This window comes from Anoplopoma fimbria, chromosome 10, assembly GCF_027596085.1.
Source record: "Anoplopoma fimbria isolate UVic2021 breed Golden Eagle Sablefish chromosome 10, Afim_UVic_2022, whole genome shotgun sequence".
NCBI classification, from domain to species: Eukaryota; Metazoa; Chordata; class Actinopteri; order Perciformes; family Anoplopomatidae; genus Anoplopoma; species Anoplopoma fimbria.
In genome coordinates this window covers 19,774,650-19,790,140 of record NC_072458.1, presented here as the reverse complement: position 1 = coordinate 19,790,140, position 15,491 = coordinate 19,774,650, and the positions used below count along the sequence as shown (strand labels likewise).

At 38.6% G+C, this 15,491-nt stretch overlaps 1 protein-coding gene across 1 annotated transcript in view; it reads left to right on the top strand.

Annotated features, from left to right (window-relative positions):
• Positions 1-15,491, top strand: part of LOC129097251 (collagen alpha-1(XXII) chain-like) — a 47,573-nt gene that overhangs the window by 11,986 nt on the left and 20,096 nt on the right. Inside the window, 19 exon segments of the mRNA XM_054606048.1 lie at positions 144-260; positions 2,526-2,579; positions 2,689-2,742; positions 2,835-2,888; positions 4,808-4,861; positions 4,992-5,036; positions 7,083-7,136; positions 7,255-7,308; positions 7,828-7,863; positions 8,674-8,703; positions 8,952-9,005; positions 9,161-9,214; positions 12,828-12,881; positions 13,461-13,514; positions 13,600-13,653; positions 13,782-13,835; positions 14,858-14,911; positions 15,016-15,060; positions 15,140-15,202. Of these exon segments, the coding sequence (XP_054462023.1) occupies positions 144-260; positions 2,526-2,579; positions 2,689-2,742; positions 2,835-2,888; positions 4,808-4,861; positions 4,992-5,036; positions 7,083-7,136; positions 7,255-7,308; positions 7,828-7,863; positions 8,674-8,703; positions 8,952-9,005; positions 9,161-9,214; positions 12,828-12,881; positions 13,461-13,514; positions 13,600-13,653; positions 13,782-13,835; positions 14,858-14,911; positions 15,016-15,060; positions 15,140-15,202 (1,038 nt within the window).

The window sequence follows — 15,491 nt, the reverse complement described above, 5'->3', positions numbered from 1 at the left end:
GCCACGAGAAGTTGAGTTACATCACCTAAAAGCGACTTTTTTTCAATCCAGAGTGGTTTAATGCTCATAACATAGTCCTGACACCATTTTTTCTTTTCTTTTTTTGGTTTGACTATTACCTTTGACATAAATTATAATTTCAGTGCCCTAAGAAAGTTGTTACGGAGGCCCCCCCTGTGGAAATCCCCACTCCAACAACTTCTACTGTGGAGCAACAAAGAGGCCCTCAAGTGAACTGTTCCTGCCGTGCAGGAGATAAGGTAAACCCTGTCTATTGTTTTCACAGATGAGGTGGAATCCTTTCTTAAATGGCTTTAGAAAGATTTGTGTATCTTTATTTCTCACAGGGAGAGATCGGTGCGACCGGTGTTGCAGGTCCTAAGGGTGCAAAGGTCATCTACAATTACTTTTAAGTATTAGTTTGTGTGTAACAAAAGCTAACAGTTTTTTATCACAGAGTTGTTTGTTTATTTTGTGAACTTACGTTTTTAGGGTGAAACAGGCCTTAAGGGCGCCATCGGAGCTCCAGGAATCAAGGGAGAAAAAGCAGAAACTGTATGAAAACTTAAAGTGTGCACATTTACAAGCGTGATTTTCCTTTTAATGGAGAGATAATGGCTAATTGATTGATTTTCAGCACATCGTTGTTCAATGTTGTTATGAGTTTCTGTAGATATACTATGATACACATTTAATTAATTTCAGGTTGCATGCCTTCCAGCTATTATCTCATCTGCTTTTTCTTCCTGCCTCGAGAATAATTGATCTTTATCGATAAATTATTTGCAGGGCAAAGTAATCTCTGTCAAAGGTGACAGAGGTGAGAAGGTAAGTACACCTGCTTTTCCTGATGCTGCATGTTTGTCTCCGTGCATATTTTATATGCATGTACATCTTGGACACAATTTTCTAATTTCTCCCTAATCTTTCTTTTTTCCTGTCTTTCATTTACTTTTTATTTTCATTTGGTATTCTATATATATATATATATATATATATATATTATTATATATATATTACTTTACCTCTTTTTTTGTCAGGGAGTGGCTAGGAAAATGCTCAAACAGCTGTGATTGTCAGAATTAGAGGACAGGTTACCACAGAGGATGTGTAGCAGAGAGGGCAGGCCTACGCAGATGCCCACCCAATCCGTTTAAATCACAGCCTCTGTGCAGCCTGGCACTGCCAGCTGGGAGTCTCACAGTATAATTTATTCCTTGAGACAAAATCCTCGGCATGCATCATTCGAGCTGTCCAGATAGGGACACTTAAAATGTCCCCAAGAGGTCTGGAAGACAAGACGTGCTCTTCTCAGTTGTGTCATTTACTTTGGTTGCGATAGTTGTAAAAATGCATCTGTAATTCTTTTGAATAATATAGGTATATGTACAGTGTTTAAAAAAACAGTAGGAGCTCTTCTTATTTTAACTTCAGTAAAATAGTCAGACAGACTAATTTAGTGATAAATAGATTTTCATCTTGTTGTTCTTGCTCCTTGAAACCCTGCTGGTTTTATAAAACTGCATTAACTCAAAGTTTAATCCAGTGCATCCCTGTTGCTTTCCTATTTCTTACTTTCTCTATGAGTCTTCACTTTGCTCCCAGAAAAAGCTGCAATCTGTTGTCCCCAAACTTTGCCGAAGCTGATGCGAAAACATGACGTAAGCTGACTCCAAGCTGTGGTTAAAAGCGGGCTATGTCGGTCGTCGAGTCGCATAGGGTGAAAGTGAAATCATGCGGCTTTGATTGCTTCTAATTGCATCTTTAGCCGACAAGAACGGGCAATTCCCTGTGTAGCAGTGTTGTTGTAGATAGTGTCTTCTTCGTTATAGGGCGCAGCGGAGCGGGGGCCTTTCTCCTAATCTCTGCCATGAATGAAATGACGTGCGTTAAAATGATATAAGCTCCTGAAATAATTAAAGGGCGACCTTCTGTGACTTGTAAAGTGGTTTATGAAGCAGGGGGGGAAGTCTTGCGGTGGGCAAGACCTCGTGGTACTGTGTAATTTAACTGCTATTACTTTTCACTCAGTCCGGCTTTCGAATTCCACGGGATTCCTTGGCATAGGTTATGACATCAGTGTTCAAACCAAAAGTGCAACACTGTGAAGCCAATTTAAAGCCATTGTTCCTTGAGTCCTTAGTTGGACGTGTGACCAGACCATAGTGGGTCTTGGTGAAGGTGATGACAGCTGTTAGCATATTCTGGCTCTCAAACATTTATTCAAAAGCTTCTATGTGTTTTTGTGTATCTTGACGTGTGTAACATTTTGTGTTCTGTGTGATAATAACGTCTGTCTTTCTGTCCAAATGTATGTATTACTGTTCAAATAATCAAATCCATTAATTCCTCCTCTCTAACATTTGTTCTACATTAACCCTCCGACCATCATGTACTAAACCCCGTTCTGTGACGCTACCAGGTTGATTTTCTGACAGCACGCCATCGTCTCCTGTGTAACCGGCCATCCTGCATGCTCATGTATGACAGAACAGTCAAAGTAAATACTTGCCTTCTGTTCACAGGGTGATACAGGCAGGATAGGGTTGACAGGTGCTCCTGGACAAAAAGGAGAGAAGGTGTGGCTCTTGAGAACCTGGACATGTGGCGGATTTTTCTTTTTGTGTCGAATATAAAAAGTTCACATGCATTTCTGGTATTCATTTTGTGTTTCCCATCATCTGACAGGGACTTGGTGGTGTGCCAGGAATCGATGGCTTATCTGGAGACAAAGGAGACAAAGTAAGTCATAAATGTTTTGATATATCAGTCAGGGTTTTGCAACACTAATGCAAATATGTGTGTTTTCATCTGTGTGTTTTTTCTGTTAATAGGGCGCAGCTGGACTTGCTGGTGATCTAGGGCTTCAGGGTCCAGCTGGACCAAAGGTGTGTGTCTGTGGTCTTCCCATTTTTTTTAATTAATTCACAAGCCACTGCACATGCATTTGGCTCATCGTGATGTTGATGCAGGGGGATAAAAAAAGAGGATAGCTTTAGTCATTCTGTTATTGGCACTGGTCTCAGAGATGCACTTGTTCTGTTTAGTGGGCGTACATTCATTTTTCTGGACAATTACCTCTCAGCCCGTTATCGATTTCCTCTGTAAAAGGGGGCAGTTTGGTTGACTTTCCCTTGGATGAAACAGCAGCTGGGGAATGAGCCAGGAGGGGGGAGGAAGCAGGATGCTGGCTCAGGTTGGGCCGATGGACCGTGACGGGCTGCTCGACCCGAGCCTGGAGAGAATGATTGCCCCTTTTGATACAACACAGGGAATACTCAATTAGTTAAATGCTACCATCAACAGAAATATATTTATGTGTATTTATGAGGTGAACACTCTAATAGAAGCATATCTGATTTCCAAATATGGTGTCTAATCTGCAGTAGGCTTTATGTGATATGTTTTTCCAATTTTTTGTTGGGTGTGGTTTTATCAAAACTGTTTTTTTTGTATTCTCTAACTGCTAAAGTCAGTCAAGGGACCACTTTTCTTTTTTTTTTTTATGGTTCATGTAGGCTACTGTATGGTTCAACGTTTTTCAAGCATCTGTCTCAGTCATTGAGTCTCTGATGAGCTCTGTACGCTGACTACTGCACAAACCGCTGAAGTTAGCAATGCTAGCTTGACAAACATTAAGTTAGCAAGTGATATTCTTCTCAGGAGTTTGTGAAGACCAAACGTTAAAGTGACTATTAGACATAAATTCATCATGGGGCAACACCAAATATACATGCTAATATTTGCTTAATACGCTAGATGTGTAAGCTAGCAATTGCTACCTCTTTAGCCATCACAACTGTATAAGGTAACAATATACCAGGCTGATATTTAAAGTTGTTCTGCTCCCACATATTTTAAAAGAACAATAATAGTGACAATAAATCTTTTATGTTGAGCAGTGAAAACAAAGTGTTTTTGCCATCAGGCAGAACTTGGAAGACCGCTGACCTACAGCGTTTTACAGTATAATAGGCCCATTTCACAGCAGCACAGGCGCTATCAATAACATTATTGATGGCTCAGTTCTATTCAGGTTTCCCAGTGAACCATTACAGTGTGACAGTGAGCCATCGTTAATTTTATTATTTACACCTGTCCTTTTTCCTCTGACATTTCAAAATGTCGCTCTTCAAGACGGCATATTGAATACATTATTCACATCACATAATTTAACTGATAAGAACTGTAGAGAGGCCTAATTAGACAGAAATAGCATCTTTGTTCCCCCTGAAGTCATGCACTTTCAAAATGAAGCTGACAATGTAGTGATTCATTGAATCATGTAGTCTCTGTCAATTCTGGTAGACCTGATTAAAAGCAAGGAGACAGAAGTTTTTAGTATTAGTCGGTAAGTCTTCAAATCGGTTCCACTCACTATTATAGCTTCAAATTTCAGCCAAACCAAAAGGTATTCTTACTGTAGTGTGGCATATAGATAGAAAAACATTCTCTAAAAGTATACCTTTTATTTAGTAAAACATCATTGTTCGAAAAGAAAGATACCTTAGAAATGGATATCAGAAGAAACACTTCTTTCTTTCTTTGCATGAGAAACAAAGACAGAAAGTGAGGTCAGAGGTCAAAGTTCAAGGTTCTCCAATGAGGAGGGGTGCCACTGACAACTGCTGTTTCTTTTGGGGGGAGGTTCAGGTTTCTAGTTGGTCAGTTACATTTCTTACATTGATTCACCTCTGACTCAGCATTCCTGCAGTTGGCCTAAAGTATGTCACTGCAACACTTTTAGAAAGAGTGCCAAGTCCAAATAACTCAACTCACTAATAAAATGTTGCTTCATTTATTTTAGGGAATTCAAGGGGATGAAGGAACTGCTGGCTCCCCAGGACCAAAAGGTGTCAATGTGAGTATGATCTGAATGGAATTCGCCAAGCGATTACTTAAGACCTGATATTTTAAATGATAAAATACACTTTTTATGAGTTATGTTGATAATATATAGCATGTTATAATGTCGCTGTGTTTTGCTGTAGGGTGAATCAGGTGTAAAAGGTGAAAAGGGGACTACGGGATCCAAGGTAAGTAATTCTGCAGTTGTTTGATATAAATAAATCAAATGTGACTTAAGTAATATAAGCAGAGAGACAAGTCAGGGTTACATTTACATTCCCCGTCCATGTTTTCCCAGCATGTCCCAGGATTTGAACAATGTATGTTAGATTGAACCTGTACAGAATAGAGTTCAAACTTCAAAAATCCTGACCACAGGGTTAACTTCTGAGAGAGGCAAATCTTCTCAGAGGAACAGAGAACTGAGGGGCGTGATCATGCAAACAGATGTTGGCTTCCTTAATTGACTTTGCACACTTCCTGTCTGGGATCCTGTGGGGGCGTTTGGCTCTACTGCAGCTCATTCAGGACCACTGAAGCTTTGTTGATGTCTGACGTTTCCTCCGAGCTTCTAACACCTCCCTCCTTCCGCCATCACAATGATGTTAGAATGCAAGTCGGACATCTAATAAATCGGTGAAAGCTTCTTTCCCAGCATCACAATCTGTCTCCAACTGAAGTCAAGTTGTCTAGATGTTTTTATGATCACCGTTCTAGTGATATTAGGCTCCAAGTAACAGATTGAGTAGAAAGATATGAGAATCAGTTGTTTGTCTTTTGTATCATGCGGAGATGTCAACTTGAATTTAAATTTAACCCACTTTAACAAGGGGCCTGTAGAAAGCAGTAAACATGGAATTATGACACTGATTACTTCGCCATATGGCATGAGGATGTGCAGCAGGTTTTAGTCATACGGAAGCTCCATTCAAACATGCTAATGACAGGTTTAGAGCTGTCTGTCAGCCAGCCAGTCAGTCAGTAAGCAATTTCCTGTAGGTGAAAACTGGAAAAGTACTTAAATCGTAAAGCGATTAAGGGAATAGGTGGTTTAGGGCAATGTTTGCTGAAAAGTGAAGGCGATGCGAAAGTGCCTTTAAACTTGCATTGTCTCTTCTGGCCATCAGGGGGCGACTACATTTAGTTGCAAAAAGAAGTCTTGTCATGTAGAAGTCTATGAGAAAATGTCCCAACTTCTCACTTTATTTATACCTCAGTAAGTGAGTTTATGGTCTCAGTCGTTAGTTTGAAGTCTTCTTCATTTCTGCATGATGTTCATTTACTAAATTATGGTTGTATTTAGAGTAAAATAGACAATACAGCAGGGCATGCTGTAGGGTGTGGCTACCTTGTGATTGACAGGTTGCTGTTGTGGCATTGTCTGAGTGGGTGTTAGTCTGAGTGTTCGTCTTACAGCGTTTCAGAGTTTGTTTTCAGTTCATAGAAGTCAATTCTGGTCGTTTTGGTCGCCTACACATGCCTTATATAGCATTTTTTTGTAGCTTTGATTGAAATATGTCAACATCTAATGGATAAATTATCAAAAAAAATTGGTAAAGCCATTCATGTCAACCTTAGGATGAACTCTAACAACTCCAGTGACCCTGTAAGGTCACCTTGTTCAATCATTTGGTTTACTATGTGTCCAAATACTATACTGCTATTGTAAACACATAAATATGCAGTTAACATGTAAACATTGTCACTGTGAGCATGTAAGCTTACTGTTGTTAGCTTTCAGATCAAAACACTGCTGTTATGGATGTTTAAAGGAGAGTGCAGTCTACATCCAACAGAGCTGCTTGATTGCCTGTAAATTCTTAAGTCTTGTTTTTTTTATGCACTGCTCCATTAACTTCTCTACTGAAAAGTCTTTTTTGTTGGATTTTCTGTTGATGACATTTTAGTTTCTTCTCTTTAACTGTGCAGCCATGGTAGCTGCCCCTGCACATGGAGATTATGCTTGTTTTGTTCTTTTTGTAAACAAAATGTAACATAAATCACTTCCTGAGTTGACAGTTTTCAAAAAAATACTTAACAGGCATTGGGGGTTTGGATTAGCAAATATCAAAGTTTTCATTGCTGTGTTTATAGACACTTTAAAACACTTGTTTAATATCAGTGGAGCACATAAAACTGGCATTTACTTATATGATACAATCAGAATCATTTCTTAATTCTTATATTGTATTCAACATACTTTCTAAATGCTTTCCTCTACTCTTTCTTTTTAGGGTGAATCAGGTATCGATGGATTTCCTGGCAAACCTGGTGTTCCTGGGAAGGATGTAAGTTGTAACCCTCTATTTAAGGTCCTGCAGTTACAAACAGACCAAAGATATTAACCTGATACATATGTGGTCAGTCACAATTGTATTAATTAAGCTTTTGTCTACAATTGATTAGGGTTTGAGAGGACTAGTTGGTGCATCGGGGCCTAGCGGACTTAAAGGCATTAAGGTATATTCCCACTCATGTGTAATATGCAAAAACACCTGTTCACTAGATCAGAAACAATTCAAGGTGGATGCTGTCGTAAGCACAATGTTGTTTAGCTGTGTTGATGTAAATCATTTTTGAAGAGGTATCGGCAGTTTTTTAAGCTACTGTACTGAGCTCTCCAGACATTCCTCAGTCTCCTCCGTGCCCACTCATTTGTCTGAGAAAATGAAATGCAGAGTTCATTTGTCTGTCTGTAATTACTGACTTTGATGAATCTTCCAGTGGTGCACACATGCTTACACCACACCCATATGCGTGCACGCAGATGCACGCATACACACATATGCTCAGCAAATTCCCATGGCTCTTTACCCACAAGTTTCACTTTCCTTTAGGCCTACAATAAGTACACTTGTGTCATCTCATAAATTATGGTTGTTGCTGTATCATTACCATATTGCCCTAGGTGCTTTATCCTGAACGTCTCTTGATTCTAATGATGGGGTTTTCATCTTTGTTGTGTGAACTACGTCACAGGGGGAGAGAGGCCTTCCCGGATTACCTGGGGATGTGGTAAGTACCAAAAATAGACCAAAAGGATAAAGAATTACAGGCTTGTCTAGTGATGATGAACATAATGGAGTGATGGAGGTAGAAAGACAAACAGCACATGATTATTACTGAAGTCTAACCAGGTAATCGTGGACAAGATTGGCCCGCTGACCTTGTTCTTTAACTGTAAGCACATATATAGAGGGAGCAAATGATAGACAGAGGATGCTAAAACAATTAGTTGTTTAACTGATAAGTTTATTGAAAGGCAGTTATTTTGATAATGGATCAATAATTTAATTATTAGTCATTTTCAAGCAAATATGACAGAAATTTGCTGGTCCCAGCTTCTTAAATAGGATGCCTTTAGTGGATGTATGATTGTAAACAAAATTGATTTGCTTTTGGACTTTTGGTGAAAAAAATAACCAATTTGAATGTTTCTCGTTTTGCTGAAAAAGCGATGTGCCATTTTTCTTTCTTTCTTTTTTTAAACTATCTTCTGATATTTTATAGATAAAGTGATTCATCAAAAAATAACGACCAGGTTAGATTTAGAAAATAATCATTAGTTGCAGCCCTATAAAGCACAGAGAAACATTTTTCCAAAAAGAGGAATACTTTGACAGAAGAAGCAATTATCTTTTCTCCATGAAGCCACAAAGGTTTTTTGTCAAATGTGCAAAAATACCATTTGTGTGAAATAAGGGTTGCCAGTCATACTGTCCATGGCCTCAATTCTTCACATGGTAGCAAAATCAATCTGTCAATGATTTGACTATTTCAAAAATAACACAAATTGATTTTGATCATCTCGTCTTTTAATTTCAGTTTCAAAAAGAAGGCTTACGGGGTAACAAGGTGAGTAACTGTTCAATGATAAAACTTTTTTTTAATCATAATTAACATGAATGTAAAGATTAAAAGACTTCCACAAAAAAACCCAAAATAAACCACTATGAACATAATCATAATACAGTTGTGTACCACGTTGTAAAGAATTACTTATCTGAAAATGTATAACAAAACAGTGTAAACTGTAACTGTTATCTCAAAGAGCAGTATAAGTTATGTCATGTAATATGTGTAATGTTTTTGACCTGTTTCAGGGAGATGCTGGGCCTCCTGGACCTCCAGGTGCCGAGGGCCCCCAGGGGCCTCAAGTAAGGATCATGATTTATTACTTCCTCTTTCCTGCTCTCTAGCATTTGGTATTTTGTTTTGGTGAAAAAAGCCACCTGTTCAGATGTGATGCTGAGCAGTTTATGAAAATGCCAGTTGTGCTGTATGAACTGTATCTTATTATTTTATTCCTCAGGGTCCTCCGGGTCTACAGGGACTACCTGGGGAACCTGGAGAGTTCGGCCAGCGGGTAAGACTATCTGAACATTTCTTCTCCACATTTATTCCTCACTTCAGGACCTAGACTCTATATTGTACCTGAAGATGCTCAACAAAGTACATCGTTGTTAAATACCTGCACATGTGTTGCTTAATTTCTTTTGCTTCTGGCTTCAGAGTACTGTGTTCATATTTTTATTTCTCAGAAGCAAAACTGTTCCGGAGGTAAATGAAGCTTATTGGTTGAGTTATATGTAAGGACAAAAGGAGCGAGAGGGACAATCCGTCCTTGTTCCTCTTTATATATGCACCTTGCATTCACGATTTAAGCAAATTACGGCAAATCTGAACTTTGACGGATCCATTAACTTGAACCACAAACTTTGCAAGACTCCTTCAGGGACTTTGGTTGATGTGACTCAGTCTGCATACAAATCATACCCAGTTTCTCAGATGGTAGGCCTTCACACCAACCATGGCTCGGTCCTAAATACTTGTGAAGCAGACAGATCTGCCAAGGAGGCTCTATTAATCGCAAGAATGTTCCCTACCCTAAATTTAAAGTAGCTTCCTCCTCCTTTACCTGTTGCTTTTTCTATGGAAGGCCAAATACAGCATTATCACATGATTATCATGTTTTGTTTTATTATTTTATGATCACACTAAAGGCTCATGCAACCCTTGTCTCCTAAAATTACATTTATGGAAGACTAAATTACTAAATTCCAAGGCAAGATACATTTTTAAAGAAGGACAATACATCTTGATTATGTTTTTTGTTTTGTTTACCAAGATAACAAGAAAACCATATTAATGAATGTCTGGAATATACAGACATTTAGTAAGAGAAGGATATTTGTATGATGTAACTCTTAAAAAGTCAACAAAGACCTGAAGCACAAGATGCAATGTGTTAATTTTATTCACAGGTAATCGTATGCCCAATCTTTCAATAACCTTAAAGCTGTGGAGGATTTGGCGGTACCTAGTGGTGAGGTTGCAAACTGCAAACAACTGAAACTTCTCCTGTGTGCCAAGCGTGTATAGAACTGAGGTGGACAGGTGAACCAAAAGGCCTTTGTTGCCAACACTGACCCACAACTAGGACTCAGAATGTGAACTGTCACCTGGAGCAATAATGTTTCCCATCTAAATATAATTAAACAAGCATAGCATATACATGTAATTCAAAAGAGACGGGTTTGCATCACAAATTAATTTCTTTGTAATTTTGAAAAATAGAAACCGGATTCTTGTAACACAATGACCTTTTAATGTTTAACAAAACAATAATCCTGTGATAAGGAGACAAAAAAAGTGTGGAAATGTTGTCATGCATTGCATCTTATTATATAAGATTATGTGCTTTTTCCTGCTTTAGTCCACTGAGTTTAGACTAAAATTAGATAATTTTGCCTCCAGGGAAGCTCTCATTACTCTAATCTACAGAAATTGGAAGTTTACACTGTGCTCCCATAACTGCATTTATAATATTCCAATGGGATCTATTTAGAATGAAGAAAACTGATATTTATTCCTCATTTTAATGAGAGCTGATACTGTAGCTGTTATCAGTGCTTGTAGAATTATCTACAAAAACGATTCCCATGTCTCTCTCATATTCATTTTCCACTGTCTCACTCCTCGTTGGTCCCATCACTCCGTAGTGTATAATTAAAACAGGCACAGAGGTTCTACATGATTTGTTCTTCCAAAACATTAACAAAGATAGTGACCTCCATTCCCCGGCTCCACTGGGAGCAATTAACTTCTCATTAGCAATATGTTGGAATCAACATTTGCAGCTGCTCAGCTGGGCAGCAGAGACAAGACAAACCTCCTCTGGCCCTGAATGAAAGACATTTTCTCCTTCCCGAATGCACTTTTTGAATAAAGCAATCACATTGGGTTCAGATTCCACGATATCAAGGAAATCTCCCTCCGTGCAGCTCTGCTTTTATTTAGCAATAACATCGGAGGTCCCTCTGAAGCATTTTTACAGCCCCATGGGATGCTTTCCAAGTGAGTCCTGAAGTAAAATAAATGAAAAATACAGATGGTATACAGAGGAGCTTGACCTATTGTCATATTTATGGTTTGTATACCTCATCTGAAGATGCACCGGGAGAGAGTGTGAGTGGGGGTTAAAGTGGGCTGAGAGCTGCGATAATAGGGTGCTCTCCACTGCTGCCAGCACTGATAGAGTTGGCTGTATGGTTGAGTTCGTATAGATTGAGCCACTTTCACCTCCAGTGCAGCAAAGCTCTCATCAGTCGCGTGTGTCACTGCGGCTGAGGCCTTTATATTCACCTCTATCCTGATACGACAGCTGAGGGCAGCCTGAGCTGGAATGTGAATGTGAATGTGAATGTGAAGGACGGCACCGAAAACACATTATAAAGAAACAATGATTGAAGAGCAATTGCTGGGATTTTACTGTGGACATCCGTGTGCGAAATGTGAGGGGAATGTAAGTGGAAAAACTCCCACAGACAGAATTTGTTAATATAGCTTTGGTGTCCATTTGAATTACACAGTTTAAGGAAATTAACATCAACTGTATTTCTGATTATTTATATATTTTCTATATTGAAATCAACATACACATCTTCACCAATTTGACAACATGAGCAGCATTTAGAAAAAACACTGCAAATAGAAAAACTCAACTAGTAGCGCAGATGGCTACAAAACTCTCCGAAACATGACATCACAATGTTCAAATAAAGCAAAACAAAGTAACTAAATTAAATTTCATTCCTCAACACCGCTGACTGACTGTCGACTTGAAAAACTTCATAAACTAAAAGCCATGGCAACAAAAATTGTTTGCCATCCATGTGTGTCACTTTTTAATGTCCCCTGGAAACGGGTTCGAGAGCGTTCCTGTATTTGATCAGTTATCTGTATTTGCAGCGTTTTGTCTAAATGCTGAGCATGTGCTGTCATATTGGTGAAGATGTTTTGTAGATTTCCTTGTGTTTTTGTCTGTTTGTATGTTTTATCTTGATTTGCAGTGCATTGAGTGCTACCGTATTCACCAAACAGAAACACACGAACTGATCGAATGAGTCAAAAACTGATATGAAAGTTACTGCTTCACTCTTCAACTGTACAAGTTAGCTTTAGCAGTGGATTTTTTTTGATATATTAAAATAAATCAATATATGTTAGTCTAGTATTAATTCATATTGAACAAATATAGTTTGTGTGTTTTTGACTTTGTTGAGCAGAACTGCTTAAAAGCTAAACATCACGTTAACTACACATCGAGCTAAATAACCATCTTAGAATTTGTCTCTAACGTTATCATGTATTCTTTATGGACCAGCTTTGAGGTCCAGATGTTGTTTCAAAGCTCTGTCTTTCCTGCCAAGCTCTGTTGGAGAATGCCTGATTCTAAGTAAAGTAATGTAGGGTTTTAAAAATACATGAATTGGCTAAAGAAAATGAAACTATGGGAGGGTTTAAAAATGTTATGTTTTTTAAAACCCTTTCATTGTAAAACCTCCCAAAATGGAAAAGAAAACACATTGGTCATGACCCCCAGCGTCTTCAGTCGTATTTTCCCTGGAAACAGCTCATGTTGTTCAATGAATGTCTTTTAATCTAGTTTTTAATTACATTTAAATGTTGTCTTTCAGGGAAAGAAAGGTGAAAGTGGATTGCCTGGAGTGGATGGCCTTCCTGGAACCGCTGTAAGAGCAATTTCAGTTTCATGATAAGCAAAAAATGTTCATGCATATAAGTAATGCCTTAAGGACAATTGAGGAGATTTAATTTGGGATTTTTAATTGTGTAGGCTGCTCAATATTTGATGTGATCCAGAAAGCACATTACAGCTCTCCCAAAGGTGTCTTCACTGTTCACTTTGACAGCGGGAAGAACAATAAACGAGATTCAAACCAACATTTTGTGCAATTACCTTGCCAAACTTCTCCCTAGAGCGAAATGGAAATACAGTCCACCTGTCTTCAACTGGTATTCAAGGTTGAATAAGCTGCAATCAGTGCTATAATACCCCCCTCTAGTGGATGCTCATTGGTACTGATGTACACTGTCTTTTGGAAGCACATATTAATAAACTGATGGGGGAAATCAGAATATTTGTTTTGAACATACTTGGCAAGAAAACAATCCAAATATATTGCTTTTTCATAAATGAAAAAGTAAAGATACCTTTTTAAAAGCCCACATTATTTGAGTATATTTATGAGATGATCATCAAGTGATTTACATTTTCAACTGATATCATCTTTTTATTTTTTATTTTGCAGGGTCCTCCGGGTCAATCTGGGCCACCAGGAAACCAAGGACACACTGGACCTCCTGTAAGTCTCCAGACACAGTAATTCTTAAAAATGACTATTTATTTTGGCAACAAGTGAATGAATAGCCTGTTATTCCTTTATGAAGGGTCTCCCTGGTGAAATTGGATTTTCAGGCAAACATGGAGAGCCTGGAAAGCCTGTGAGTCTGCCTTTTTCTTCTCAAATAAAACCAATATCTTCTTAACGTTAGTTTCAGTCACAGGTGTTGAAACTCTGCTGTCGTTTCTCTGTCACTAAATGTCAACCTTTCGTCACTGATCTTCAAAGGGTCTTCCTGGTAAAGATGGTCTGGACGGTCTTCCTGGAAATGACGGTGCTTTGGTCAGTATGACCTTGAGAATAATCTTTCTTTCTTTTATTTCCTTTTTGCATTCCGTGCAAACAAACTTACTGAGACACTTGAAGCTGTGCCAAACAAAACTCGTATGTGAACAGTGACTCTAATTCTATTTGTAATGTGAAATAAATCTCTTATAGGGATGAAACCACAGAGAATCTGCTGTTCCGTATGCTCTTTGGAGTTATAAGTGCCTTTAAGCTCTTTGTTTTGGTTTCAGGGTCTGCGGCTGTACTGTTTTGGTTCACACGTCAAAATGTTGTTTCCAGCTGCAACTTGCAGACATTTTCAGTGAAAAAGATCTGGACTTTATCCTCTAAAACAGCAGACAAAGTCAGTAACTAGCAGCTTAAGTAAACGCAAAACAAAGTTGTAAGGAAAGGGAATATTGGACTTACTTTCATTAGAATGCCAGAGACAAGACTTCTGCCCACAAGTAAACAAGAAAAGATAAATCCTGCATTATGTTTAGTCACTGTGAGCACTGCAAGGCTATTTACTGTGAGGCTTATGACTTCCAAGTCTCTAAGCTAAAGGTCAAAGGATGCAAATATGGAAAATAACTGCATTACCTATACAATATGCTAGGTATTTGAGTAGCATGTGTACTTCGATATAGAGTGTAGTATGTTGAAGAAACTAAATGTGTAAGCAAAGACATTTTGCTGGGAAATTCCATGAAAACTGAGCAACTAAGTGTGTTTCCAGACCTCTGAATCACAGCCTACATCTGTTTTTTGGAAGATTTAGATATGAATCAAGTAAGACAACATGGCTATTCAGTCTGATTACCAGACAACAACAACCAATACTATGAGCAAAACAATAAAAAAAACTTAGCTTGTGGGAAATTGAAATGTCAAAATAAATGTAATGCAGTTGCTAAACAGAGTTGTGGTGGGTTTATCTTTACTACATGCAGTATCTGGCAAATGACTGTGGGAAAAACTCAGGTTTTTGAACGGCAACATTTTGACATCTAAATGGAAATCTTGTTTCTCTGAAGGGGCCCAGGGGAGAGCGCGGAGCAGATGGTTTTCCCGGCAAGCCCGGACCTAAGGTACTACTGTGACTTCATCATAAACCCCAAAACACACCGGACACCATGTGTGTTTTCCATATGCAAATCTGACTTTTTTTAATGGCTGCGTGTCCTCTCCCCAGAGTGACGATGGGCCTCCCGGACCGAGAGGACCTCCAGGGGAGAGAGTGAGTTCACCTCTTTGATATTCTTTAAGATAATGAAACAGAAGATACGTATGTTTATTTTTATTATTTTTTATTACAGGGAGTAGCTGGCTCCCCTGGTCAATCAGGTGATAATGGAGTTAGAGGAGACAGAGGAGTTCCGGTACGTATGGCTTACTTTTTTATCAAGTAATACTATGTTCATTAACACCCCGTTTCACAAGATTGTCCCATGTGGTTGAGTTAATGTTGAATTGTGTAATCTCTTCATATTTGCATGGGGACCTCTAAAGGACACTCTTTTGCTGGGACACCCTCCAGTTCTTCTGGGTGTCCCCAAATGCCAATTTGAGACTAACTGCTCTTGACTTCCTACTTCCAATTAAAAAAAAAAATCCAATTTGCATCCATTGTGATTTGTAGAAATGTATTAAATCTTGATTTTGGCTTCT